General features: G+C 37.2%; 1 protein-coding gene across 1 annotated transcript in view; it reads left to right on the forward strand.

The window, feature by feature from the left end:
• The window catches only part of ST8SIA4 (ST8 alpha-N-acetyl-neuraminide alpha-2,8-sialyltransferase 4), a 58562-nt gene that overhangs the window by 14643 nt on the left and 16164 nt on the right, over nt 1-27755 (forward strand). Inside the window, exons 3-4 of the mRNA XM_037373548.1 lie at nt 156-413; nt 13135-13428. Coding sequence (XP_037229445.1) covers nt 156-413; nt 13135-13428 — 552 coding nt within the window. The remainder of the gene's footprint in view (nt 1-155; nt 414-13134; nt 13429-27755) is intronic.

The following is a 27755-nucleotide window of genomic DNA, read 5'->3' on the forward strand; positions in this document are numbered from 1 at the left end:
TAACTCCATCGTAGAGCATGGGAAACAACCTTAGCCTGTTTAACGCTATCTACCCTCTACTTTATGTCGTACTGTGCTCAGTCTGTGTTACTATTAGATAAACTCCACATGAGCAGTGAGTTGGGTTTTATCTCTGCATTTTTCCGTCAACCCAGAAAGAACATTCTTCGATTCTTGGATGCTGAACGAGATGTCTCAGTGGTCAAAAGCAGCTTCAAGCCAGGAGACGTAATCCATTATGTACTGGACAGACGTCGCACCCTAAACATTTCTCAGGATTTGCACAGCCTTCTCCCTGAAGTTTCCCCGATGAAGAATCGCCGATTTAAAACCTGTGCAGTTGTTGGGAATTCTGGCATCCTTCTGGACAGCGGATGTGGAAGAGAGATTGATAGCCATGACTTTGTTATAAGGTGAGTTTTCATCTGCTGTTGAAGATACAGCCTGCTATGTCTCTTGGAGGAAAGATGGGAGAAATATTTTAATCTGAGATATGTATTTCGGGCATTATCTGAAATTAATCTGAAACGGTATCTTGCATTGTGTGATTCCCCAAATTTAAATACATGCCCTTATTGTTGACATGAAAACTATTTTTACAGTGAAAGTAAAACAAGGGCCAGAGGAGAGAGGTTTGTGCTACTTATTCTTGCTGTTTGTTGTTTTCATGCCAGACAAAATAAATATTCTTATGGAGGCCCTGGTAGAATAAATGCACAATGTTTTCTCTGTCAAAACAATTCTTTCTTGATTCTTGGCCAAGAAATATGGCCTATTGTAAATTACTGCATTCCTTGTAGGGTAAAAATTCAGTGTCATGTGTTGATGTTGAGCCCAGATGGCTGCCATTAAGGTAATTGGAAGTCACACATCTAAATCCCTTCAGATTGCATTGAAAAGTTTTAGGCAAAAATGTTGATATGCTTCACTTTTTATTCAGTCTTCAAACAGGCACAATAGAATATTTTTTGTTCACATATCAATGTGAAATAAAGAGGAATAGCGGGCTTCATTTGACAGCCTGTCATTATATGGGTATAGAGAAGGCTGGGCAAGAGAGAGGTCCTTTTGCTTTTGAAGCAGAAGTTTCAATTGGTTTGGTTTGAGAAGAGTGAAAGGGCAGAAAACAGAAGGGCAGTGAGAGAAAACATTACAGAAATAGTCATAATTATGAGTTACTTGCTTTTTCTTTTCTCACCTTGAAGAAAGATGGTGACAAAAAATATCAAAAGGATATGGAAAAGAACAATTGCAGTTTTTCAGTACGTAAACTGAAACAAGATACAGACATAAAAGTTGTATTTTATTTGGAAGGTATACTAGGAAGTGGTAATGGAAACAATAACACACCACTCTCATTTTCCTTGTACCTCTTGTCTTCCAAATTAGCATCCTTATTGCAGAAAGAACCAAAAAAATCCATTGACATGCTTTTCTTATCTCTCAGAGTTTAAATGTGATTCATTTAACAGTACTACAGAAAAATTTAGAGACTGGATTTTCTGGATGAAAATTTTCTTTCAGAAGGCAAGCTACATACCTTTCTTAAATCATAGGCTGAATTTCTTTGAAGTCATCTTTATGCTCTTCCCTGTTTTTTAACTAGCCATGAAACTAAATGATGGTTTCAGATAGGAGATTTTAACTAATTAAAGTCACATGAAGTAAAGATAATATTATAAGGTTTGTTTATGAATGAAGAATGACGAAGCTTAATAGGAACATCAAGGAATTGATGTCGCTAATCAGTTATTTAGACTGGAGAAACATCTCTCATACCGTGTATGACTAAAGTGATCAGTGCAACAACTAGTTAGTCTGACAATATTGTGTATAATAATTTTTATAAGCTTCTGGGAATAGAATACTTGATCCTGCAGCCTATGGAGAGTTTTAATACAGTGAAATTTTTGGATTTAGAAATCAAAGTTAAAACATTTCAAAGTTCACAGATTATCTCATAGGTTAAACTACGGTAATCATTTATTTATATCTGGGTTGGTGCATAGGTACATAACATCTGTTCAAAGGAAATAGCAATGAATTCATTCGTATTTTGAGTTAAAAAGGCAAAGCATTTTTCAATTAGTTTCCTACATTCCTTCTCTTCCTCTTAAAAAAAAAATTGTATGCAACATGATACGTAATCATGTGATCTAATGGTACCAGCATAGTTGGCAATTGCTCATGTCTATTGCTGTTAGAATTCTTGTGCTAAAATGTACAGTGACACTCTTACTCTCTTTGCCTTCAGCTGATTTCTCTAAAAGTAAAATGCATTCATTCTACTCACCACCGGATCGTGTTCTGAAAAGCAGTTTATGTACTGTGTGCAGCTAGGTGTATAAGCTGATGAACATCTTTGTAGAATCTCCTGATGCTGAGTGCGTTATGCCTATGTGCTGTGACAAGTATGTCGTTCTATTTTGGTTGAATATATTATCCAGTTGATTTTGATAGTAGCATATGTTCTTTTTGAGATCTGAAAAGAAAGCGTGTGTTTTCAAGAACTGTGTCTTAGAGCAGCATTTCTAGTGTTATATCTAACACCAACAATACCATTTATTTAATGATAAAACTGATAGTGAAGATCTGTGAAAATGAAGAGGACACAGCAGACATAGAGCAGTATTTGCATTACTATAATATACTCAGTATCCTGAATTTTAGTGCTCCTATAAAGGTGGTATGAAGATGTTAGTAATAACTGATAAAGACACAGAATATATGCTTTAAGGATAAAGAAGAACAGAAATAACTACCAAACTTAAATTATTGAAGTGGTAGTTATCTGTCGTTGTCTTTGAAAGTCGTCCAAAGTTACTAATAACTTTCATCTTCCTTTGAGACATTGCAGCATATTCAGTGCCTTCTGTATAATAATGCCTCTCAAAGAACATTGATCCAACAGAGACACTGGATAATTAGAGTACTTCTATTATGGAAAATGTTTGAAAAAAGGTAGCTAAACTACAGTGAAATAATAAGCACGCCTGCAAGCCAACATACAATTCTGTCAGCAAACAATTCTTCTTTAGGCATCTCTGCAAGTGCATAAATAAGGGTCTTTTTTTACAAACACAGTGATATCTTGTCAGCATAAGCAGATTTACTGTATTTACTGAACATTTTAAAGTGGCTTGGTTTTAATGACTTGATCACATAAGGCCTTACTTTGTTCTCATGGCATCAGAAATCAGGAGTCTAGGGACATACCTTCTTCTAGGGTAAAATGGATTAGTTGCACAAGTTTAGTGAAGTCATGCCTGTTTTGACAGAAAATGTGACCCATCTAGTTGAAACGGGAAGCAAGGAGACTCTTTCCTATTAAAAATAACCCTATGCTGACTATAAACTATTTCCTGTTTCCCATATTCCTTTGCTTTTTAACTCTCATTTTTACACCCTGTTGAGTGACTATTGATCCTTGTACCTTTGCTGTATTTGTAGTGGTGAGCTAAACCATGCTACGTTTTGATACCATACTCAGAAAGGCTCTGAAGCTTTCAAAAATCTGATTCCATAAAATAAATAAGAATGAAAATATGAGATAATCAACCAGACTGCATTTAAAATGTATAAATGGCCAAGTGCTGTTGCAGAAGCTGGGTTTTGCATGGTAGTGATTTCAGCTGTTCCTCTAGTTGTTGGGTCAGATATATGATATTCACTGCCTGTGAAATTTAAATGCAGTAAGTCTTATTCCCCCATTTTCTACACTTTCTCATGCTGAAATTCTCATGCCAGGGCTGTGTTGGCTGTTAACATCTTACAGAACAGATGAACTTCTTGTATTAAGTGCTGCGTTTTAAAATGCATAGTTACATAGGACTTCCTGAAAAATACAACTGCATTTTGGGTGAATGTAAAACAACAAAACTAAACATTCCAAGTAACAACTTTCACGTTCCTGGAATTACTTCCCGGCAGCCAATAACTACCAAAAAGAATTCAGTTTGGCTTTGGGCTCAGAGTTTGAGCAATGCTAAAGATCAGAAGAAACATTTTCTGGGGTTTTTTTTTTCAAATTAATGGAATTCAGCATTCATGATGGGAGCTATTCAAAAGCAGAGGCCAAGCAGAGTTTTGGAGTTATTTGGTTAAAAAACAACCAGCCAAAAAAACCCCCAAACCAGTAAATAATCTTGTGGGTTTTCTCATGGTGACACTACTCCTGGAAAAGTCCTTTTCGTTTCAGTGGGACCATATGAAGAACAGGCCTGTTCAGTGAAGCTGTTTGACTAGCTTAGGGCTTCCCTGGCAAGGAGCAGCCGTGAGAGGATATTAATTGCTTCTTTCTTTGAAGTGTCTAGTTTATATGTTACAATGCTTATTTCTCCCATTGGAGTGTTTTTCTGCTAACTCTGTCAGCATGTAGGAGTCAAGATGAATATTTTTGCCATCATTGGTGATTAAATTTTGGTGGGCAAATGCAACTCTTATTTTTCCAGTGTCCTTTGACTTTCATTTTTTGACTTGGCAATTCTTGGGGTTAGTGACGTTGACATGGAAAAAACTCACAGTCCTTTCATAAATTTGTTTTATCCTCTTTTATCCTATGCAAAAAGGAGGATAAACTGTTTGACTTCCTCCCTGACATCTTGGTTTTGTGGGCAGGCAATTGTGATATGAGCAGAAGACAGTGTATCTGTTCAGGAAGAAAAAAAGGACAGACTTCCTGACCTCCACATGGAGGTGTGGTTACTTATTTCAGAAGAACAATTTAAATTTATCTGCTAATATTAATATGTAAACAAGAAGTGATGGAGTAGCTTCTTTCTTCTGTATTGTTCCTTCATCTTTGATGTGGAAAGACAATCATTTGCTTGAATGAAAAAAATTAAGATATTAATGTACTTATGTTCTAATTTTTTTTTGTAGTAATTTGTATAAGCTTTTCTATTCAATTATTTATTCAGTACACCTTGCTTGGAGCATAACCATTGTGCCAGTAAAACTGGATGCTCAGAGCAAGCACATCTGTTGAAAGTGAAGTTGCTAATTTAACGGACTTATTTTAAACATCATTCTTCCCTTAAAAATAGCATTTGAATACATTATGACTAGCTCATTAGATATTTTTCAGCTCTCAGATGTGGCAGCTCTATTTTTGCCCTCTGTCTCTTCCTACAAGTTGTTACACTACATTCAAACATTAAATGAAAGCAGAAGAAAGAGAAAGCCATCATCTTCAGCTGTTCTTGCTCAGTGATTTGGGCGCCTGACAAAGGGGGAGTGCCAGTGTATCTGTTTTGTGTTTCCAGTCAAGTTAGACATGAGTAGCCTCCACCTCAGGACGATCTTGGAGAAGGCCTGGCTTCTTGTGGCCACGTTTTCCCTTTTTGGCTTCACTTCGTGATGTCTTCAGCTGCTGGAAGGTTCCTTGTATGACCACTACTCCAGGCACAGCCTGTCATGGGGCGTGAGCTGATACAGAGATGTCTTCTTATGAAGCTGAATCTCGTGCTCAGTCAGTACATAGCACCTGGTGATACCTACGCTGGTGAGCCACAGTATTGGGAATGCTTCATAGCCATTTATAAGTCCCACTTCGGTGCAGCTTCCAAAGCTAATTCTCAGGTAGATGATAGGGGAGATTTAAAGACCTAAGTTTACAAGGCTTAGGAAACATCAATAAGGAGTGACTTCTGTAAACCCATATAGAAATAGTCAAAAGATTCCAGTGTTTTCTTAAATAGTTGCCTGTCAGCATCCAAATGTCAAGCATATAGGGTTAGCCTGACTCTTTATATAATTACCCTGAGGTAAAAGAATAAAATTATTTCAAAGTTGCTTGCTCTTATTGTTGATAATAAGAGCTTTTAATTTAGTAGTTTTCTGAACAGTTTCAAATTCAGGAAGGCTCAACTAATCCATTTGTTCATTGACTGAGCATTTTGATTAAGTAGTGTGATGATGACCAGAACAGTCTTAGGCTAAACATTGCCTTTTTTCCTGTTCTCTGGTTTTGAGTGCTCAAGCTACAGCTTTTTTTCTACATTCCAAACTCATGACCCAAAAGTGCTTCTCCAAAACAATAAAAACAGTGATTTTGCCTGAATTTTTTGAAATGATAATGCAACTTTTTTAACCCTTTCTATCCTCATGGTGTTGCAGAACTAACTGTTTCAAAGTTTTCTATACCAGAATAGTAACACTTCTGTAGCATTTTGGTAATTGCCCTGTAGAATATGCTGTTTACAGACAGTAATGTTTAAAGGTATTTTCATGTGAAAAGGCAAAGATGTAGATCCATTTCTCAGGTTTTCTTACATTAAGATATTCTCAGTATTTCACTGCTGTAAAGTTTTTTGGTTTTGTTTGGTTTTTTACAAACTTTCAGTGATAGAAATTGTTTTGGTGTGAAAGTAATAGTATTGGAAAGAGCAGTGAAACTCTTAATTCATGGGTAATGTTGCGGCAAGGAGTCACAATAAAGAGGTAGATAATGTGTTTTGCCACTGTTTCTAAAATAACGTAACTTTTCTGTCACTTCATTGTGCTGTGTCAGTTGAGGATAACTTGCATTTCAGTCACTGGTGTTAAGGAAGATGCTAGGAAGAATGAATTTAATAATTATCAGTACAGATTGTCGATTGGGCAACAAGAAGTAATGAAGTTTATTAGCAGGTCATGATACAAAAATCCCATCTTCAAACTAAAGTTAAATCAATCATAAATTCAGGATTCTTGTAGACGTGTTATAAAAGGGGTATCAGGTCAATAATGGTATATTTTACATGGCACATTTTAAAAGACAGTTGTGATGCTTGTGTGTGAATAGAATACATAATTATTTTGTACCTGAGCCTCTACACAGCTTGCAGCTGTCATGAGACATTCTTCATTGTGCCATGCAGAGGATAAGGACCTGGGGTGAAGTGGGATATGTCAGAGGATTCCCTGCTAATCCAGATCCCTACAGTTAATTTGAAGCAATTTTAGTTTTATCTTCAGCCAAACAAGTATACAGAACATGAGAGAATCCATACATTTTGCTAATCATTAGATTTGGCAGGGGAAGATATGAGGTTTGTGCATGGGTTTTTTTATACATATGCCTTTTTTGGGTGTATGCATATGTGAAAGTTATGACAGTGGTGCAGCACACCTTCGTTTGAACTTCGGGATGAAATGATGTGCTTGGTATACACAGGCACTACTAGGGTGATGTGCTTCCTGCAAGTTGACTAGGTAGAGAATACTCCAACTGTTAGGTTGTCTGCTGCCTTGAACTCAACTTTTTTTTTTTTTTTCTTCCTCCTAAGTCCTTAAGCCTTGAATTTTACTTTAATATCCAAGTGTTTCTTAAAATGACAAGAATCATTGAATTCAAGATTGCAGTTTTGATTCTTACAGGAATCTGCATAGAAACCTGAATATAAAAGCTTTCAGGCAATTGAGGAAAGAGTGCGCGTTATTGCTACTAGTTTAGATAATGCCTTATATTTCAGAGAGGTTTAATATTACGTCTTCCAACAACAATCTAATTTTCATTTTTGGCTTATCAGAGTGCATGTTGGTAATATTGTGTGGTGGATATTTTTGGCTTTGCTCTACAAGGAGAAGATATAAATGAAACAAAGCATGTCTTTACGGCACTTTTGTGCAGCTTAGGCTTTGGAGTGGTTTCTAAATATTTATTCTAACCTGTAAACCTTAAGTGCGTAGATTGTTAAAGGATTAACAATTATACAGATTCATGGCCAATTCTTGTATTGTTACTGTATGAGGAATATTCTTTCAGTTCTTAGTGTCAAATAAAGTGGAAACAGTACTCGCTTTTACTCAAGCAAATTTTTATGGCTTTTAAATAAAATTAACGTGAAAATACCGATATATGGCCTATGCATATTATGTATTGGACATTTACATGCATATACATGAGCTGTAAACTTATTAGTGACCAAACATGTTCAACTGAAGCTCTGTGGAATAACTGACTTCTCATTTGAGTCTATTTTGTGAATATGATATCATTATTTTCTTTGTTAAGCTCTGCTCTCTAAAAGACTAAGCATGTTATGGATGTGTTTGGGCCATAAAGGTGTCACAGCAGACCCAGTATTGGTTACTTTGGTGTAAATGTGATATAAAAGTGCTTACTCCATTCTTCAGTTTTTTCTCATGGCATGCAAGCCCAGCCTTTGGCTGTCTGGTTCTTTTTTCCTCACACTTTTTCTGAATATATCCCACTGTAACTCACATATGCAACACATGGTTGTGGAAGAAGCAGGATTGCAGTCACTGAGATTTTTTAGTCTGTGTCTTAGCATCTCGGTTATTTCTACAGATACCCAAATATTATGTGGTATTTCAGATGTGAACTAATTTTTTCCATTTACAGCAGATCTCTTTAGTGATAGCATTGTGGTGCATGTTCCTGTTAAATCTGTTGCTGTCACACTGCAAGCTTGTGTGTGGGAACCTCTGCATTTTTCCTGTGAATATTTTCTCTATATATATTTGCAATTGAGTATCATGAATATATATCAATAGTATGTAAATTACGTGGCCCTGTAAACTTACTGATTATCTAAATGGTGTAATTGATGCCTGATAGTAAGTTTAGACTAACTACCCTGTTGAAATGGCTGTGCTGGGATTTTGGATGTTGTCTGGGCTGATGTCATGGGAAAAACGAGGTCTGCAGCAGTAGAAACACCTTATATATTGTTGCATATGATACATTCATAATCTGTGATTGGTAGTATCCCACTTACATAGTTTTGGGTTTTTTTCCTAAACCCCTCTCCCAGACGTACCAGGCTTTGTCTCATTAGAACAGTTCCTGAACACTTCTGCTGTAGATCGTGCTTAGAAATAAGGGAGCAAATAAAGACTCTTGTTATTCGCTAGCTTAGTGCAAGGGAAAAAGAGAAGGAGCTAGAGCTTCTGATTAAACAAAAATACATAGAATAGCCACTAGCTTGTTAGTTTCAAAGAATACACTTATAGTGAATTTTTATGGGGGGAAAAAAAAAAGAAAAAAGAGGAACTAATGGAAACCATTATTTTGCAAAACTTTTTGCTAGGGCAAGCTGCATTTCATCATTTTTTCTGGAAGCAGTCAATAGCTTAGGCTCAGCAGAAAGAGGTTTACAGACCTTGGTGAATGTGATGTATATTCTCAGTGCTTATATTTACAGCTGTTTGCTTAATTGGTCATCAATCTTCAGTGCTGTCTGTGACTGTTAATTACAAAGTGTTCATATATCCTCAGCGTTAGTCACCTCATAGTAAGTTTGTCCTCAGCTTTGACCATCAGCCTGCTTACTTGCAGGTTAACTAACTTGCAGGTGACACTGAAGTTTTTATAGAATGAATGGAAGATGATGGTACGTTACAGAAAAATATGTTTTGGAGTGATATTTTAAGCATTCGTATAGTCGCAATGTATCAGTAATGTGGCATGTGAGAGAGAGGAAGCTCACTAAATTAGTCTTCTTCCTGCTGGATCTGATATAGCAATAACAACTTAAAAGCATGGTTTCATTTGTTGTGTACAGATTCCTAGGTAAAGCTAGTGGTGCAGTCCCCTGCCCCTCCTGATCACTGTTAAGGGTATATTTAGCATTCCGTGCCTTGCGACAAATGAGCTAGAACTAAAGACTATAACAAGGGCATTGCTATTTCAAAGCTGTTCAGATAACAGGCTTCTTAATTTGACTTAAAATAAGTACTTGTTTATGTGTGTCTCTGAATATGAAGTTTTCTTGAAAGAGCCCCTCAAATTGATAGGAGATTATTGACATTGGCTAATAAAACAGACTTAAAAATTCCAACTGTATGAAACTGTGGCCATAGCATAAAGATGCATAAGATGTTAAGACAAAAACTCTGAAACAGGTAACAAAAATTATTTACACATAGTCAGGTCTATATGCAAATATGCCATAGCTAGTTTTACTAGCCCTGAAACATGTAAGAAAGATTGAGACAAATATTTTAGCGGGACCTTTGTGATAGGACAAGGGGTAACGGTTTTAAACTAAAAGCGGGTAGATTTAAACTAGGTACAGAGAAGAAATTTTTTGCAACGAGAGTGGTGAAACACAACAATAGGGTGCCCAGAGAGGTGGTAGATGCCCTGTCCCTGGAAACATTCAAGGTCAGGTTGGACAGGGCTCTGAGCAACCTGATCTAGTTGGAGATGTCTCTGCTCATTGCAGGGGGTTGGACTAGATGACCTTTAAAGGTCCCTTCCAACCCAAACTATCCTATGATTAATTCTGTGATACCTTTGTATAAAATTTTCTTGAACTCAAACTGGAAATAATTAGCTGTTACTAGCAGTTTAGGCTAAGTATTACCGTTTGTCACTAGCACAAACTCTTGAACTCATGGAGAAACACTCCTGACATAAGTGCTCGATTTACTCCCTACTGAAGAATATGCTGATTTTAATTGATGGGTTTTGGCAGGTGTGTTTAATTTTCCATTTCTGTGAATACATAAATACTCAGTGTTAACACTTCCAATTTAACAAGCACTAGAATAATTTCTTTGAAGGAAGTAACCTCTAAAGAAAATGAGAAGGGGCTTAGTAAGGTAATATGTTTATAACTTGGTCAACTACAGCTACTTTAGCAATGTTTATTTTCTTAACAGAGCTAGAAATATGTGCAGAGTGGGTCTTGTATTCATGTTCTACTAAAATAACAATCTTACTGCTAACAGCATCTAGTTACTTCTTTGAAAACAGAGCCTTTCAAAGTGCACATGTACTTACCACATTATTTCAAACCAGCACAGCTACTAATCCATATTTATGTAATTGAGTTTTTAAAAGATGAAAGGTTAAGAGGTGCTTACTGTTTGGAAAGCAAAATGCCTTACCTGCCTTTAATGTTATAATTAGGTGTCTGATTTGAGACACTAAAGGTTTAAAAATGTGGCTAATATTCTAAAGTAACTGTTCATAGATAACCTTACTGTTACTGTGTGCATTTGGATTACTCATAACTCTCTGAAGTTACACTTGAAAAATCTGAATATGCAGTGTGTTAAGAATTTATATTGCATACGCTGTATACCTTTATAAAATACTGTATTTGATATGAAGTATATTACTAGTGAAGCAGTAATGGCATGTAAGGTACGCATAACTTGTATTTGGTATGCCTGTGGTGATTTTTTTCAGTATTTGGGTGAAATTACATTTATATGCTAGTTTCAAACTATATACACTTTTAAGATTCAGGCGCTGATGCTTTTGGTAGATTAGAAAGGCGCTGTCAAAAGACATGTAATCATGTTAGGACCATAGGGCCTATGTTATATGTGCACATTTTGCATGTGGCTTACAGCTTTTCCAACAAGGTGGTGTTGGTACATCGGTGCTTCTCAAAGTTGGACATGGCAGGATTTGCAATGTCAAGCTCTATCTTATGTTTGTAAGTAATAGATGTTTTCATGCGCATGTGTGTGACTGCCAAAAAAAACACTGCTGTGCAATACTCCTTCATACTTTCAGTCTGTCCCTGAAAGAGGTATTTTCAAGAGCAGTGGTAATTAATTTAGTGAATTTGTTTGGTTAATTTTACGTCCTTGGTTGGATACTTTTTTTCTAGATTGTATGTGACAGACTTTTGACAGTTCCAGGTGACAGGTTCATGCATTAAGATTTTTAGAAACAATTTTCAAGGCCAATATTGAAATCAGTGTGTTTTTCTTGTGCCCTAACTACCATTTTCTAAAAGATATTACTCTTAGCATCCTGTAATACATGCAGATGGTTTGTGGAATAGATGTGTAAAGACAGTGAAGAATGTAAATCTGTTCCCTAAGAACACTTACAGCTGCCCACATATTGGAAACTTGGGCAGCTTTATCTCTGAAGAATGTATAGGCTTTACAGTCTTCAGAACATTTCTTTCTGGAGAAGATAGGACCGTTTCTTTAGTTGATAATTACAGAATGAAAATGTTCTGAAGAACTTAGGACTAGGTCATGTCATCCGTTGGTGTTAATCTATATTGCCTTGCTGACTTCAGTTAATTTTATACGACATTGGAGATCTGGCCATTAGAAGATGCTAAAGGATAAGCTTAAGTAAAAAGTTTACTGTAACAGAAAAAATTGCAGAACTAATAGAATACTGTTTATATTAGGAATATAATAACATGCAAATGTTTTGAAGGACCCAATTCTGACATTGCTTCTTAGCATCCTTCACCTCAACAGAGCAGTTTAATAAACTGTGAAAATACTGTTGTGACAGGATACTTATTTGGGGGCATACCAGCTACAGGCTAAATCACTGAGGATGTTGTAGAGGTTATTTGTTTCAGTCAGACCATACTGATGACTGAAGTCCTAATTAATTTCTGAACTGTGTTTTGTCATCTGCATCCAGTGCTGCCCGTGGAGAACACTGCCCCTCTGTGATTTTTTTATAGATAGATATATACATATGTATGTATTTATATAACTGAGGTAGAAAACTGCTGAAGAGAGGCCTGATGAGACCTTTTTGTCAAGCCTAGGAAAAAGGCACAAAGTTGTTGCAAAATTAAACAGACGTTGAGGAAAGTTTAATACTTTTTTCCCAAAATTTCATTTCTAAATGAAATGAAAATACTAAATTTCAAGACATCCAATCAGCTGTAGTGCTAATATAAAAAAAAAATCATTTAGTATGGAGTAAAGTTTTTTTGTCAATGATATTTCAATCCTCTATTGTAAAAAAAATAAATAATGCAATGACCTGTATAAATTATACCTTAATTGACTGGCATGGCTTCCTTTAAGAGTGTGAACTGTTGGTAACATGTTGACAAACGAACGCAGATGAAAGGTAACAGGTCTTAGGAAGCATACTCTTCTTCCTAAGTGCTACTTTAGCTGTCAGTGCATTTTAAAGCATGATGACATGGTTTTCAAATGTACAAAGAACTTTTTTTTTCTCACAGCATTGTGTACATTTAATGCTTTTTGAAAATGTGTCTAATGAGTGCCTTAAGTTGGGTAAAATGCTATGTCTAATCACACCTATTACCACTAGTATTTATTTCTCATGTTAAATTGAAAAAAGCTTGCATGTTCATTTTCAGCTTTCCCTTCATGCACACATTTTTCTGAGTTAATGTTTCATATTTATTTTCATTTTTCCATTAATTTTTTCCTCTTCAGGTGCAATCTAGCTCCTGTGGTGGAGTTTGCTGCCGATGTGGGAACTAAATCTGATTTTATTACCATGAACCCATCAGTTGTACAAAGAGCATTTGGAGGCTTTCGGAATGAGAGTGACAGAGAAAAATTTGTGCATAGACTATCCATGCTGAATGACAGTGTCCTTTGGATCCCTGCTTTCATGGTCAAAGGTGGAGAGAAGCATGTGGAGTGGGTTAATGCATTAATCCTTAAGAATAAATTGAGAGTGCGAACCGCCTATCCATCACTGAGACTTATTCATGCTGTCAGAGGGTAAGTGTCTGGAAAAGACTGGTCTGTCCTTGGCACAATGAAGCTCATAACTAGAACTCTTGGCAGACAGAAAAAAGCTAATGTTAAACATTGAAAGGAGTGTGGTGTTTCCATTATTGTTCTAATGGATTGCATTTATGATAAAGTGAGTTTGTTTGGTAATCAATGTCATCTACTTATTTAGCCTGCTGTAGTACAAAAAACTGAAATGCATTAGCACAACAACTTTTCACTTTTAATACAATTTTTTAAAATATCATTATAGTGATAAATTAATGAAAAAGTAGTCTGAATTCAGAGGATATCTGTTGAGTCATCAAATCAGAGGACATTGAAAGTGCTACATGTCTTCTTTTAGGGAAGACTGTGGAGATAGATATAATTTAAATAGCATAGGCGCTAAAGTAACAACCATGTAAATAATGAAGTCTGGCAGATGTGAAAATAATGAGCTTCTTCCTAAAACGTCTAGGATTTTGTAGCAATCTTTTGAATTTGGCCAGATGCTTGGGCAATTAAAAAACATTGATCAGAATCACTTCAAACATTAATGTAACCAGGTGTTAAATAAAATGCATCCATGATTTGTGCAGACTTTTTTTAATCCCATACTAAACGAGACTCTCAGGTGAAGGCTCCAATTTCTTTGTCACTACAAGTAAGGATATATAGGGCTATACGTAAAAAACATTCAGAAGATGATGGCAATGCAGTATCTGTGCAGTGATTTATGACAGTATGATAATATTCTGCTTGCGTTCCTTAACTATGGTATCTGTTTGTGGGGTTTGGGGAGATGCCTTTTAAAGTATTGGAATAGGCTTGTACACCAGTTTGTACACAGATTGTGTATCTGCCTGAAGAGTTGTTACTGTTACAGCAGCAGAGATAAGCTTAGAGGGGATGTTTGAAATGTTACCCCAGTCTGGCATGAGCGTATGAGAGCAAAACCTAGAATATGTTGTTCTTCAGGACAGTGGGACTTCTGAATGTGCTTTTCTCCTTCTGCCATGTTTCAAATAGATTAATGGCTGTATCATGTGGTATGCTTCTGGCACTGGAAAAAAAACTGGTATGTTCCCTTTTGGAATTTGGAAATCCTTTAAATTTTTAGGAGTTGCTCAGTTTCCGCAGTTGTTCAGATGGTTGTTTTGTTATACAGTTACAATTTAGCTATTTATGGGCCCTGATTGTTTTGCATTTTCAAGTGTTCAAAATGCCTATAACACTTAGATGGGTGTGGTGGTTTACAAACCAGTTTACAAACAGCTGTTCTCATTTCCATCTGCTAAATCTGGGCAAAATTATCAGTTGTGAATGGTAATTCAGAATGTGCAGTCTTTCAGTTGGCTGACTTGAAGGTCCTTTAGGCAGCTTTGTCTTAAAAAAAGAATTAGCACCTACATTGTCTCTCTGAAAGAAAGGCAACAAAAGCTCCACCATCAGAATTGGTTTTGAAAATTAGACTAATACTGTATTTCAGATTGTACCTAGCAAGGGTCATCTGATATGACTGCACAGACTTGTCAGGTTATTGAATCTGTGCTCTAAACTTTAGGTCATCCACTTAAAATCTTGTTTAATCACCTTTCTTTCTTTTTTTTTTTTTTGTTCTTATGGGAATTAGCCAAATATCATGATGTCTTTACTGTTCCTTTTTGTAATTTGAGTAAGAACAAAACAAGAATTTATCTTGTTAGACCAAAGATAAATTTTTATCTTTGGTCTAACTCTTGACTTTACAAAGTGAGGTGCCTGAGGTGAATATGTCTTTGTGAGTCAAGTTTGGAAATTATAAAGTTAGCAGTAATACATTTGGAACAAACATTCTTTAGGTTTCTTAGATGGCAGTCTTAAAACACCAGGCCATAATAATGAAGTTGTATTATAGCAGCATTAAATCTAGGGAAAAAGTGTCTTCTCTTCACAGGTTGAATTGCATCTCTCAAGATCTGTTAGGTTTATATGTTAAATGGAATACCATGGTAGTATGAGAAATTAATAAGAAAAAATTGTGATTAAATTAAAATGTACCTGAGCTAAAAATTAGTATCTTCTACAAATAAGTAAGTAACTTAAAAAATAAAGTAAATTTTAAAGCTGCATAACCTGATTATCAAATCAGTCCATTTTGAACAGTAAGACCTGGGGAAGTTCAAGCAAGTTAAAACTGCTAACTTCAGTTTGAAACTAATGGACAGCTCAGTCAGCTGCCACTTAAAATTGTGTGTGCTACTTACATATTTAGTTGTAAGGAAAATCTTCATAATTCTGTATTCTATCTATTGTGCTCATGTTTATTTCAAATTCAGTGTAAACCAGTGATTTATGACCTCTGAAGGGACTGCCTAAAAGGAACTGCTATAAAATTCTCCTTGTTTTATGAATCTGAACTATTTTTGTGTATTTGTTTTGATATATATATTTGTTTGTATATTTGATGCTTTTGCAAGCTCTCTGCTTGCAAGTATGTCTTTGTGACTATGTTAATTGATGACCTAGTGGAGGCCTGTGGTGCTGCAAAACAGAAAGGGTAAAATAAACAGAATGATTGCTGTTGAATGTCAAGCAAAAAACAGGAAATCCACCCACAAAACCTGCACCTTAAAACACATAGTAAGACCCATGCAGAGCACCTAATCTTCTTTATAGGTGCCTAAACATATGTGCAAGACTGTGAGAATGCAAGGCTTATGCTGCTTCTTTCAGCCTCTTAAGCTGTAGCAGGGAGATGGAGTTTGATTTATTGATGAAAACGTGATAATGAAAGCTGAACTGCAAGAAGGTGGGTTTTGTAGGCTGTCTGACTTTACACAAGGAAGCTACTTGCATCTGCAACTTTCGTATATTGTGAGCATTCTCAGGTAGTTGCATCTTTGTGCTTGAATGTAACTCAATGATTTTCATTAAAAGCTACGAAAGTTTAGAGCAGGCACATGGGAATGTAGCATTTACAGTCACTGTGCTGTATTAATACTTCTCACATCCCCAAACTCCTCTTAAACTCCATACAAGTAAGTACTCACTACTTTTGATTCTGGTTTTTGGTTGGTAATTCCAAAGCATTCTGTCTTTACTCTTTATTTGAATACGCATAATTTTGCATTAAATAATAATTTATATGAAGGTAGTTACAGCTGGTTTAAGTTAGACTTTAATGATAAGAGAATCAGTCAAGAAAGTCAGTGTGGGTCTTATGTTGCTTTTTGTATCTTGAAACCCTCCCAAATTCATAACGACTTAAACACAGTGAGATTTTTGTTAGACCATGCCAAACGCATAAATACCAGGAGGGTCTACTAAAGAACTATCCTCAATTTGAAAGCATATTCTTATGGAGACAAATAAAAGGTGCAATTTTATGTTTAATAAGCTGAAAAATTCCATTAAGTTGTTTTGGAAGACTTATGCACCCGTGCTGTTTTTCCTATACCACCTGTAGATGTGGTATACCACAGGGCTATACCATATCCATATCATTCAGCTGGTTGAAATGAGGCTTTTATTTGAAACTTCAACATACTATATTGCAACTACATGACTTCATAATCTAAAAATATAAAACGCTCTGCTAAGGCCTGAAAACTGCATAGAAAGAGAAGTGTCTATCCTAAAAAGTTACATTTATAAAGTCATCTTTTTTTGAAGAATAAACAAATTCCCATTTTTTTAAATTGGTATCAGGAGTTCTTTGAATTAATCCACCTAAAATTTTAGTAAAAATGTAGAAATGTGGTATATTATGGGCTAAATCAATTAGTAACTAGTCATCAATAAAGTAAAGTTCATAATTCTAACCTGACATATTAAGTACTAATAGAGATATTTAATGCTGAAGGGTGCAGGCTCATGGCCACAAAGTTTGCAAAGTATTGTCTCAGTTCCTTTTTGTGTGTATCACACTGCTAAATTGTTCAGGCAAAATTGGCTTTTCCTTCATCAGTTTTTAAAGCAGAAGGCATAGGCAGTTTCTAAAGACAGAAAATTAACCTTCTTAGACTTCTTTTCTGATCTAGTGAGGCCAGATTCTGTATTACTATGTACTGTTTTATGTAAAAACAGGGCAGTTTTGCTGCAATCACATATGGTGCTGAAATTCTCACTCCTATTTTTCCTCTTTTAATGAAAGACACTTTCTGAGCAGCACATAGTATTTGGGAGTTGATTTTGGTCAGACAGCAGCATAATGACTATATTCTGAGATCATTTTGAAAAACTACTTTTTTGGGGGTCATAAAAAAGGTAATGTGGTATTGAAAATAAATCTCTCTTACGCAGATTTGATGCCTTATTTAACCTCTGTGAGTGATGGCCACTTCTCTAGAATCTCAGGCATTTGAAGTTTCAGGAACAGATTTTGTAAATACTAAGTCCAACATGGTAACTACTCTTATAATCAGTACTACATTGTAAGTGGCTGTTGGAGTCAAATGTTTTACTTCAGTAGGATTAGATTTTTTCATTTTCTTTATTTTGCTTTTGTACTTCTTGATCAGTGAGTTTGTATTTCAAGTTAGAATATGGGATTTGGAAAGTAATTTGGGGGCAGCTGCATGATTGTTTTCACAAAGTGTTTCTAAAGGCTGGTTTATGGAACTTTTTATATAATTGTGCACTTACTACTGACAAAATAATTGAGGTAATCAATACATATAACAAAGCTCAAGATGGAACTAAAATCTATAAATGAAGAGCTTAATTGATTAAAGGATGTATTTGTTTTCTAATGCCACTGTCAGGAAGGTTAATTATAAAGTCATTATAATAAGCAAACCACACAACTATTTTTCTCCCCGCCCCCAATTGAATTTAACAACAAATTTCAGAAACTTTGATTTATTAATGGGCTTGAGGTTTAATACTGAATTATTTCATTAGGATTACTTTAAAAAATATTTTCAAAGTGAGATGATAAGCCTTGATGTGTGGACAGTGTCTGCACAGAGACCCTCAGCAGCAGCATGCTAGTGGGAAGTGGGTGGAAAGGCAGGCAAACAGGAACTGAGCCTGCTGGGATCAGAGTCCGCATCTTGGTGTGTGCTTCCACTGGTGGCAAACAACCAGACCTGAAAGTAGCATCAGCAGATGCTTTCTGCTATGGGTCCTGCCTTGCAGTTCCCTGGAGGGAGTAGATAGGGCTCCTGAGACTTAAGCATGTTTTTGGTACTTTAGGTGGAGGCCAGAGTTAACTCCGAGAGCCTTGCACAGCTGCTGCTCTCCCGCTTCTCTGGCGAGTATCTGTAGGTAGCTGCTGAAGAGGCAGAACACCATCTCCCCGCACTGCCAAGCAATGCGGTCTTTCACAATACAGTAGTTTTCTGAGAATTTTTTCTCATGTTTCCTCTCCCAACACCACAAAACAAAATTCTCACGCTCATCTTTGTGTGTAGGAATGTTTTCTTGGCTGTCTTTCCTGTTGGAGCCATCTCATGAACTACTAGTCACTCAGCAAAAATATAAATCACTTCACATGATTCCTTCCTGTCTTCTGGGTATGGAACAGTCATGTGGACATCCTGTGGGATTTGCCTGTGCTCAGCTTGTTTCCTCCTTGATACTGCCTGCAAAAAGAGCAGTATTAGAGTTGATCCTGCATTAAACATGGCAGAATTCCCACTGAAATCTGTTTTCCCTGTGTAAAGAGTATGCTGTGCCTATTTATGGTCGCTTTTCAGTGCAGTCTTTTTATTAGTGAAAGCAAACAGCTGTTGTTTGCATGTAGTGACCTTTTACACAACTTCACCATGGCTCCAGAGTCCTTTGCTAAGGGAATTACAGAAAAAATACTTGGAGAAACTCAAACATGCAGAAATCAAATAGTTCTTCAGCAGCTCTGTGCTAATAAAGAAACAATTGCTGGGAGCAATCTACATTGTAAACACTTCTGTTTCTTTTCCTTACTGCTAACAGACTTTTCTCCTTATGCTAAAATACATTTCTGCAGAAAAGACATTTTGGAGTGCATGGATGAATAAATAATTACTGTAGAAAGCAACGTAAAAAGTGGCCATTAAGCTAAAAATATAATACTATACTTAATATAAAATGATCATGTATTTTGCATCATGTCATATAAATATGCAAAGTATTAGGAGAAAAAAGAATCATGTTTCCCTACTTTTCAGTGGAGTACAGTCCCATTCTTCATATATGTGGATCTTAAAACAGGAGTTCTGTATTACTGTATCCTTGTGCTCCTGCATAACATCAGTAGAGCTGGCCTTGTTTGGTAAGTTATACAAACAAATGGGATGCCACTTTTTTTTGTTCAGAACTTAATCTGTTGTGTGAACCTGTTCAGATCTCAGGATCCTGTCCTAATAGGAGAGCAGGAGGTGGTTCTTCCATTCCTGAAGTGGCTACACTCCACAGTTGATCTTCCGGCCTAGCCGCTAATTACTGGGGCTGCAGGATCTGTGCACCTCATGAGTGTGCCTCCTCATCTGTTTCTCAGGATGAGCTTTTATTTCCTCTGCACAGTATCTCCTATTTTATTGTGTTTCAGGAAGATTTAGCAAGGTCTGTCACAAGATACGTCACTTTTTGGTAGAAAGGAGAGCATTTGTGATGGGAGCAAATGGTTGGAGTAGAGGAGGACACAAGGAGGAAACTGAATATGCACTAAACTGCTTTTGATATTTTACATTGCCTGGTCCATTCTGCAAGTAGGCCATGAAAACCTGGTCATGATTGTAGGGAAAGAACCTTACCTTTTGATAATAAAATTCTTTGGTTTGGGTGGGTGTTTTTTCTGTTTCTTTTCCTGTGGCATCTCCTTTGTTCCTGATTGTCAGCAACATATATACTTAAGAATTGTAAAACTTACTCTTCTAAGTTTGGATTTCAGGTTTCAACTAGATGAGAGCAAACAGAACTAATCATAAGAAAAACAGTAATGAAATCACCCATTTTCAAGCTTTGCTGCTTAGTTTATCTGCCATGAGCAACAGCACTGTACCTAAAGCTAATGACTGTTAGCAGCTAAGCAGGGAATAAATAACATGTAGTAAATACAAAAAGTGTATTTGCGACACATTTATTTTGAAAACTGTGTTGCTACTATTATTTTTCAATGTTAGGGTTTTTATTTATTTTATATTCCCTTACATAAAATCTGTTAATTTCTGTGTTTCTGAAAACTATAAAAATGTGCAAAATTAATTCTCATTTTACTGTATGTAACTTCTTGTAATGAAGATTCGAGCTGTGCAGTTGAGAAGCAAACCAGAAACTGTTTTTATAGTCTTTCTTTGACAACCAAAGTACAGAGGGGACTAAAGTCCATAGAGTCATGTTGGGCAGATAGTACCAATAGGATGAAATGTAGCTTCTCAATTTGTTTAGACCTGTGAGGTGAGCTGTCTGTTGATTCAGTGTGATACATGTACATGAGGAATTTGCCTGATTTCCTTCGTTTTTTAAAGTTATGTTTCTAAAGTAAACCTTACAATAATTTTGATTCTTCTATTTTTTGTTCTGATTGTAAGAGCTTCCAAAGACATGTCCATTTAGCTTTGATCTCGTTGAACTATTGTGATGAGGAGCAGTTGTATTGAGCATCCAGCCAGTAACAGATTTCTTCAAATGCTTAATTAGTTACTGAGGTGACATGGAAATAAGCAAACAAAGCTACAGCTTTATATGCTGTATGGTATGACATTTCCTTTTGGTCAGTTCAGGTCAGCTGTCTTGACTGTGTCCCTTCCTAGCTTTTTGCTCACTACCATCTGGCTAAAAATGCCTTTGGATCTGAAACTTTCAGTGGAGAATCATTATGATACCATGTTATATGAAAAATTCTATTAGTTCTAAATGTATTTGTTAAACGTTTTTTCCAAATTGATTCCTTCATCTGGAAAAAATAATAAAAATAGAGAGGAAAAGAGAAAAGTTAGAAAAATAAAATCTGAGACTGAGGTTTTCTCTTTTGCTCTTTTGTTATGTCTTTGGGGGATGTGGTGGTAGGACAAAACAAAAAGCCTAAACCAAGAGAGAAGACACAAATGGATTCCTGTGATTGTTCCTTTTGTTTATCTTCTGTTTCTAGCTGCTACATTGGTGTTAGCAGAGTTAGATCAGGAAGAGAGTATGGCATTGTTTTCTGCACAGGTGATCATAACAGATGAAAGGTGGTGCTACCAGGTGCTGTCAGTTACCTTATACTCCAGGTCGCTGGGTTAGTTTTGAAAATGAATAAACAGTCCAGTCCTTCAGTGAAATAATACACTGAGACAATCCTTACAGTGGTGCCAGTATAGGAATGAGCAGTTTGTCCTAGTATCTTCTGTAGCCTCACTTTTTCTTGCACACAAGCTTCTTCCAAAAATGCTTTAATGGGTTTGTTTGAAGTCCCTGTGTTTTTGTTCATATATGGAGAAAGGCTTAAGTGCTTTGGTCAGAAGCACTGAGTAGCATTTGGGCATTTTATGCCAAGGCTAATGGCTACCTTCCTCCCAAATGCTGCCTATGGGGAAGGAGTCTGTCTCTTCCTTTTACACAAGGAGCCCAGGATTTAGAGTATTTCTCTGCTGTGCAGGAGAAAAGCTCCTGTTCATTTCTCTTTCTGAGGTGTACTGGTTCTGGCTGGGATGGAGTGAACTTTCTTCGTAACAGTCCTGTGCCAAAATGCAGGTGCTGTGTTTTAGACTTGTGGGTAAAACTGTTATTAACATGCCAATGTTTTGGCTGTTGCTGAAAAAGTGCTTGCACAGCCTCAAAGTGTTCTCCATGTCTCACTCGTCTCCACCAGTGAGTAGGTTGGTAGTGGGTAAAAAGCTGTGAGGGCACAGAGCCAGGACAGCTGACCTGGCCCGACCGAAGCAAAATGCCATACTTTACAGCATCATGCTCAGCCAGTAATAGGACTGCGGTAGCAGAAGAACCTAGGGGAATGTCTTCCAGGGTGGCTGCTGCTGTGAGATGAGGTGGGCCTTGGTTTGCTTGTGGGTGGTGGTGAGCAATTGGTTCCTCCCCCCTGCCTTTTTATTCACCTAGTAAGCTGCCAGTTATCTTCATCCGTTAGGTTTCTTGCTTTTGTTCTTCCTGTTCTCTCGACTGTCCCACCCAAGAGGGAGCAAGGACTGAGAGCGCAGCTTTGTGGGTGCTCAGCTGCTGGCCAGTGTCATCCCACCATGTGAGAGGGAAGGAATTTTTGTGAGTATTCGCTACATCAGCCGAGTACAAGCTTTTCAGAGACTAAGGAGAGCCTACTAGCCTGTTCCAGTTTGCATCAGAGAATTAAGAGACTTGAGTTAGAAGGCAGGAAAAGGGGTGAGCATTACTGTATTTCAGATACTTGCAAGATAAAAGAGGCCTTGTGGTTAGGTCAGTGCTGTCATACCTGGTGATGTTTTAAGCACAGAACATGTTTTGAAAGAAAACAACTGATTCATCAGGCAATGGGTCTGGATTCTGCCTCTGTGATGCTGGAAGGGGTACCATAGCTGAGTTAGCTGCTAGGTGTCTGCATTTTGGATGGAATGACATTTAAATCTCTCACCAGTCCTCATTTCCTTACCAGGCTAGTCTGAAATCTCTGCCCTTCTGTGCATTCTGTTTTATACATCTCTTTGAGCAGAGATTCTCCTGTGAATCCTGTTCTTAGGTGTCCTGCTGTTCTTACGCTCATGTATAGGCTCAAGGGCATGTCTATACATGTGTGGGAGATTAATGTTGTGTATGGATTCACATTGTGATTTTAATAAAGTGAGATTGCTGTATTTAAGTCCTTTTTTGAGATTTTTCCTTCAGTTTTCAACAAGTGAACTAATGAGCCACAGGAAAAATTAAGAAAATAACCACTACTTCTAAAGTGTAAAAAGTCATTACTTTTACTTCAACCTTTTTTTAAACAATATTTCTGTATTGAAAGAATAGTTGATATACCTCATGAGCGCTGTGGAAGCAGCTTATTTACATTTTTCATTCTGTATTTAGTGGGAACAAGAGTAATCATTTGCATTTTTGAAGCATATTTTTAGTAAATTAGTCAAAGAAGGTTGACTTAGAAAAAGTTATTGCTAGAACTTGCCGCTTCATTTTAAACATAGTTGTACTGTAATTGGCAAACAGTGGGATATAGGAGAATTTCCAACCAGAATGAGACATCATTTTCTTTTACAAGTTGCAAGCAAGGACGACCTATGAAAGGATCTGACATAAGACCCTTCTGAGAACAAGTGCAGCTGCTGGTGTCAGAACATTTTGAAAGCTCGTGAGGGTTATTTTATGTTTTATTTTTCAGTATAAATGTGGGCATACTCACCAGAAGTGTTGGCAGAGAGGAGGTAATGTGTGTATTAGTCATATTGAAACCAACAGGTGGCACAACTTATGCTTCTATCAAAATCTTTAGCTTCAGGTGAAATGTAACGTACAGGAGGGCTAAGAGGGCAGTATCCAGTTTGTTCCAGGCTGCTCCTATAATGTATGATCTATCTTGTGGGCTTTGCAAACTGTTTGAAAAACTCATGTTTGTCATGAACATTCCTTTCTCACCTTTAATCTGTAAGATTAGAGTATAGAAGAAGATGCAACAGTGAGAAGTGAGGCTACAGACTATAGCTCTCGATGACAAAAAGCTTTCAGAAAATAGTGTGTTTCTTTTTCTCTTCCTTTCAAGAGCTAGCAGTCATTTTAAAATCACTAAAGCAAAATCCTGAGGGCTGACAAAGACAGGATCAAGGAGGGAACCCCTCCCTCAGTGCAGCAGTGTGTTCTCTCTGAACAGTGAGGTACGCATGCCTGCACGAGCTGGGAAGCTGCATGGCTGGATGAAATCTCACAAGTGTAGCTGTGCGCTGTGCTGTAGAGACTGTGCCAAGGAGATGGTGCAGTGTGGCCAGCTGTAGGGGACTGCTGTAAGCTGGCACTGGAAACAGATGCAGGGCTTAACCTGCAGACTGCTGATGGCACTTGGGATTTCTGTTACCTGCAAGGGGGTTGTCATGGGTTTTCATACAGGAATTGATTTTCAGTAGTTTGTGGGTGTCTCTGAGTCCCCAGGGACTTTTCACAATGGGAATAGATCCACACAAAAGATGCTGGCTGGCTGTGGAGTCAATTAGAAGGTGAACTGAACGAATTCTGGGGAGTGAGAAGGATGGGTTTGAGAGGATTTGAGTAGAGAAAGATTTGGCTCATGCATTTGGAAATCTGAGCTCTCTGAAGTTGTTAGTAGCGAACATCTGTCCTTTTTCTACTGAATCCATTCAGAGAACAGTAGGCTCGTCAATGACGAGGGTAATGCAGAAGGGCTGTTGTAGAGTGCAAAATTTGCCTGAGAACTCCTGGTGGGATTGCTAAGCCATTGTTGTTATTTTGGTATGATGATTATCCTCTGAAACAGATCAAAGAGAAGAGGAAATCTGTCTTTCTGGTTTTGTTTTCAATTTCTATAAACTTGTTTGTAACATGCAAAGCAAGTTCCGGGCACAAAATATCTGGGAAATGTGCCAATGTGTAAACATACTTCATTTCTATAACATTGATGACTTGAAGTTGAGTAGCTTGAATTTAGACTGAAGATCTCACTTCAAATTACTGTTAATTACATGGCTGATGGTAACTTAGTAAAGCCACTGGCAATGTACCATGACTTTTAGCATAATAAGTAATGGTAAGACAGTTCAGTTTTTGCTTAAAGGCTTTAATCAAGGAAGTGACAAGTATTTCTTTTCCTTTAAAAATAATTTTTAATATGCATTCACACAACCTTTTTTCTTTTATTATTTCTTTATTGTAATTTTACAATTTAGTGAACTGGCTAGCTGATTTATTTTGGGATTGTCATAATTCCTCTTTTCTTTATAATGGTGGTCAGCTACCTGCTGTATGCCTCTATTGATACATTTTAAAGTGCATAAAACTCACAGAAATAAAATAAGTTACACAATGGAGAGGACACATCTCTAAATTTTTTGGCAAATACTAGCCAATCCTAGCAAAGCCTTTTGTCATATTTCTCTGTAGTCCTTTCTGAAATATGTAGTAGAAGGGAGAAATTGATGCAGAAGGCTGTCATATCAGCAAATCTTGGAGGCAAGCAAGCTAAAGACAGGAAATCTTTCTGGAGAAAAAACAGCCATTAATCTCTTTACTTGAAAACCACAGTAATTTCTGTTAGGAAGTTACTGCTTGTAAAATCAGTAGTGGGATCTGCAGCTTCTCGCATAAGGATCATATATTTGTTTCTGACCAAATGCAGCACTGACCGAAAGCAGTTTTTTTTCTTGGTGTGTTGCATGTCGTGTGTCCTTGTGAAACCAGTTGGTGGGCTTGGCAGAACTCCAAACACATTTCATTGCTACTAATTGGCATTTTGGTTGGCGTTGTTTGCACTGAAGCTAGGGCTTAATGGGATGTGAAAAGTGAGCAATAGTCATTCTTTAAAGGTGCTGGTCCTTGGTGTGGCAGGGCGTGCTTTTCATACTTAATAGCCTTTGTAAGGCAATCTCTCACTTTTGAGCTCCACATTAAGTTGTGATGCAGCAAATTGCTTCTGTTCAGTCAGGTTCTTCAACACATGCTTGCAAATGCTTCAGTGAATGCTTTTTAACTGTTAAAGATTTTATGTAATCTTTATCCTAAGGAGTAACTTCTGCCCGCTTACTCTACTGAAGTAGTTTACTTTTATTTGTATGATGTCTGGTTCTTATAGTTGGTTAATTCAGTGACTGCTGTGGGATTTATTATGGTAAAATCAATAGCTTTTATATCTGATTAATCTGCTCTAGTTCATTGCATTGACCAAATTTAAGGGCCTTTAATGGACATTTTATATAATAATCTCTAAAAGGGAGACTTCAGATTGCACTGAATAAATCAAAAGGGGTCAGATTTTCTTCTGTATAATTGAAGTTAGTCTAATGAGTAATAGCATCGAACATGTTGTTTTACTGTATCTATCCAGAGCTGATGTTAGACATTATTGACTTCAGCTGTCAAGGGAAGTGGGGCACAAGCTGAAAGCAGTTTTAACCTGTTTATCCATCAACCGAGCAAAGAACATGCTGAACATATTCTTAAGTTCACAAGGTACATTTTAGGCTACATTTTTCGATGTCAGTTTCAGTACCAGTGCCATTAATGAAATGCTCCATGGTACAGGGCATAGTCCTTATCCTGGGATCATCTTTATACATAACCCCCTAGTCAAGAAACACAGAATATACTCCACAGCAGAATGTCCCATAGTTGTGTCTTTTTCTCATTTTTAGGGTGGAGTTAACAGCTGATGTAAGGTGTTAGAAAATGGCATCTCAAGAATACATACCTCTGTAATAGATGTTCTGGGGAGCAGATAACTTCTTCCAGGGTTTTCTGAAGTGACAAAGACAGAATTTAACAGTTCAAGTAGGGAATTCCATTACTGTGTTTCTAGTTCCTTAATATACATAGTGGGATCACTGTTTTCTTCTTATTCCTCGTATATTTTTTCTTTCTTTTTTTACTGAACATGACAGCATTTGCATTGCTTTGAAAAGAGAGAAAATTAGTTAGGATTTTTTCTGTCACAGAAATACATTTACAAGCAGCTGGGAGAAGTCTCAAGATTGCTAGCCCTTGTTCTTGTGGGGGACATCAACCTACCAGATGTCCGCTAGAAATACAACACAGCAGAGAGGAAACAGTTTAGGAGGTTTCTGGAGTGTGTGGAAGATAACCAGCCCCGATGTTTACACCTGATGTTTGCAAACAGGGAAAGGCTTCTGGGTGATGTGGTGGCTGGAGGATATCTTGGGCATAGCAATCACAAAGTGATCTCAGAGAAGTAAGGAGGAGTGTCAGCAGAACTGCTGCCTTGGACTTCTGGAGGGCCGACTTTGGCCTGTTTAAGAGCCTGATTGACAGTGGCTTGGGAGACACTTCTGAAGGGCCAAAGGTCCAGGAAGGCTGGACATTCTTCAAGAAGGCAGTGTTAAAGGTGCAGAAGCAGGCAGTCCCCATGTGTCAAAAGATGAGCCAGTGGGAGACAAGACTGGCCTGGCTGAACAGAGAGCTTTGGCTGGAACTCAGGATAAAAAGGAGTGTTTCCCACCTTTGGAAGAAGGGACTGGCAGCTCTGAAGGACCACAAGGATGTCACAAGGTTATGCAGGGCGAAGATTAGAGAGACGAAAGTCAAGCTAGAACTCAGGCTGCCACTGACATAAAAGATAATAAAATATGTTTTTAAAAATGCATAAGAAACAGAAGGAGGACCAAGGATAATAGTCAACCTTTATTGGATGCAGTGAGGAACATTACCACAAAGGGTGAGGAAAAGGCTGAGGTACTTCATGCTTCCTTTGCCTCTGTCTTTAATAACAAAACCAGCTTCCCTCTGGG

This window comes from Falco rusticolus, chromosome Z, assembly GCF_015220075.1.
Source record: "Falco rusticolus isolate bFalRus1 chromosome Z, bFalRus1.pri, whole genome shotgun sequence".
In the NCBI taxonomy this organism is placed as follows: domain Eukaryota; kingdom Metazoa; phylum Chordata; class Aves; order Falconiformes; family Falconidae; genus Falco; species Falco rusticolus.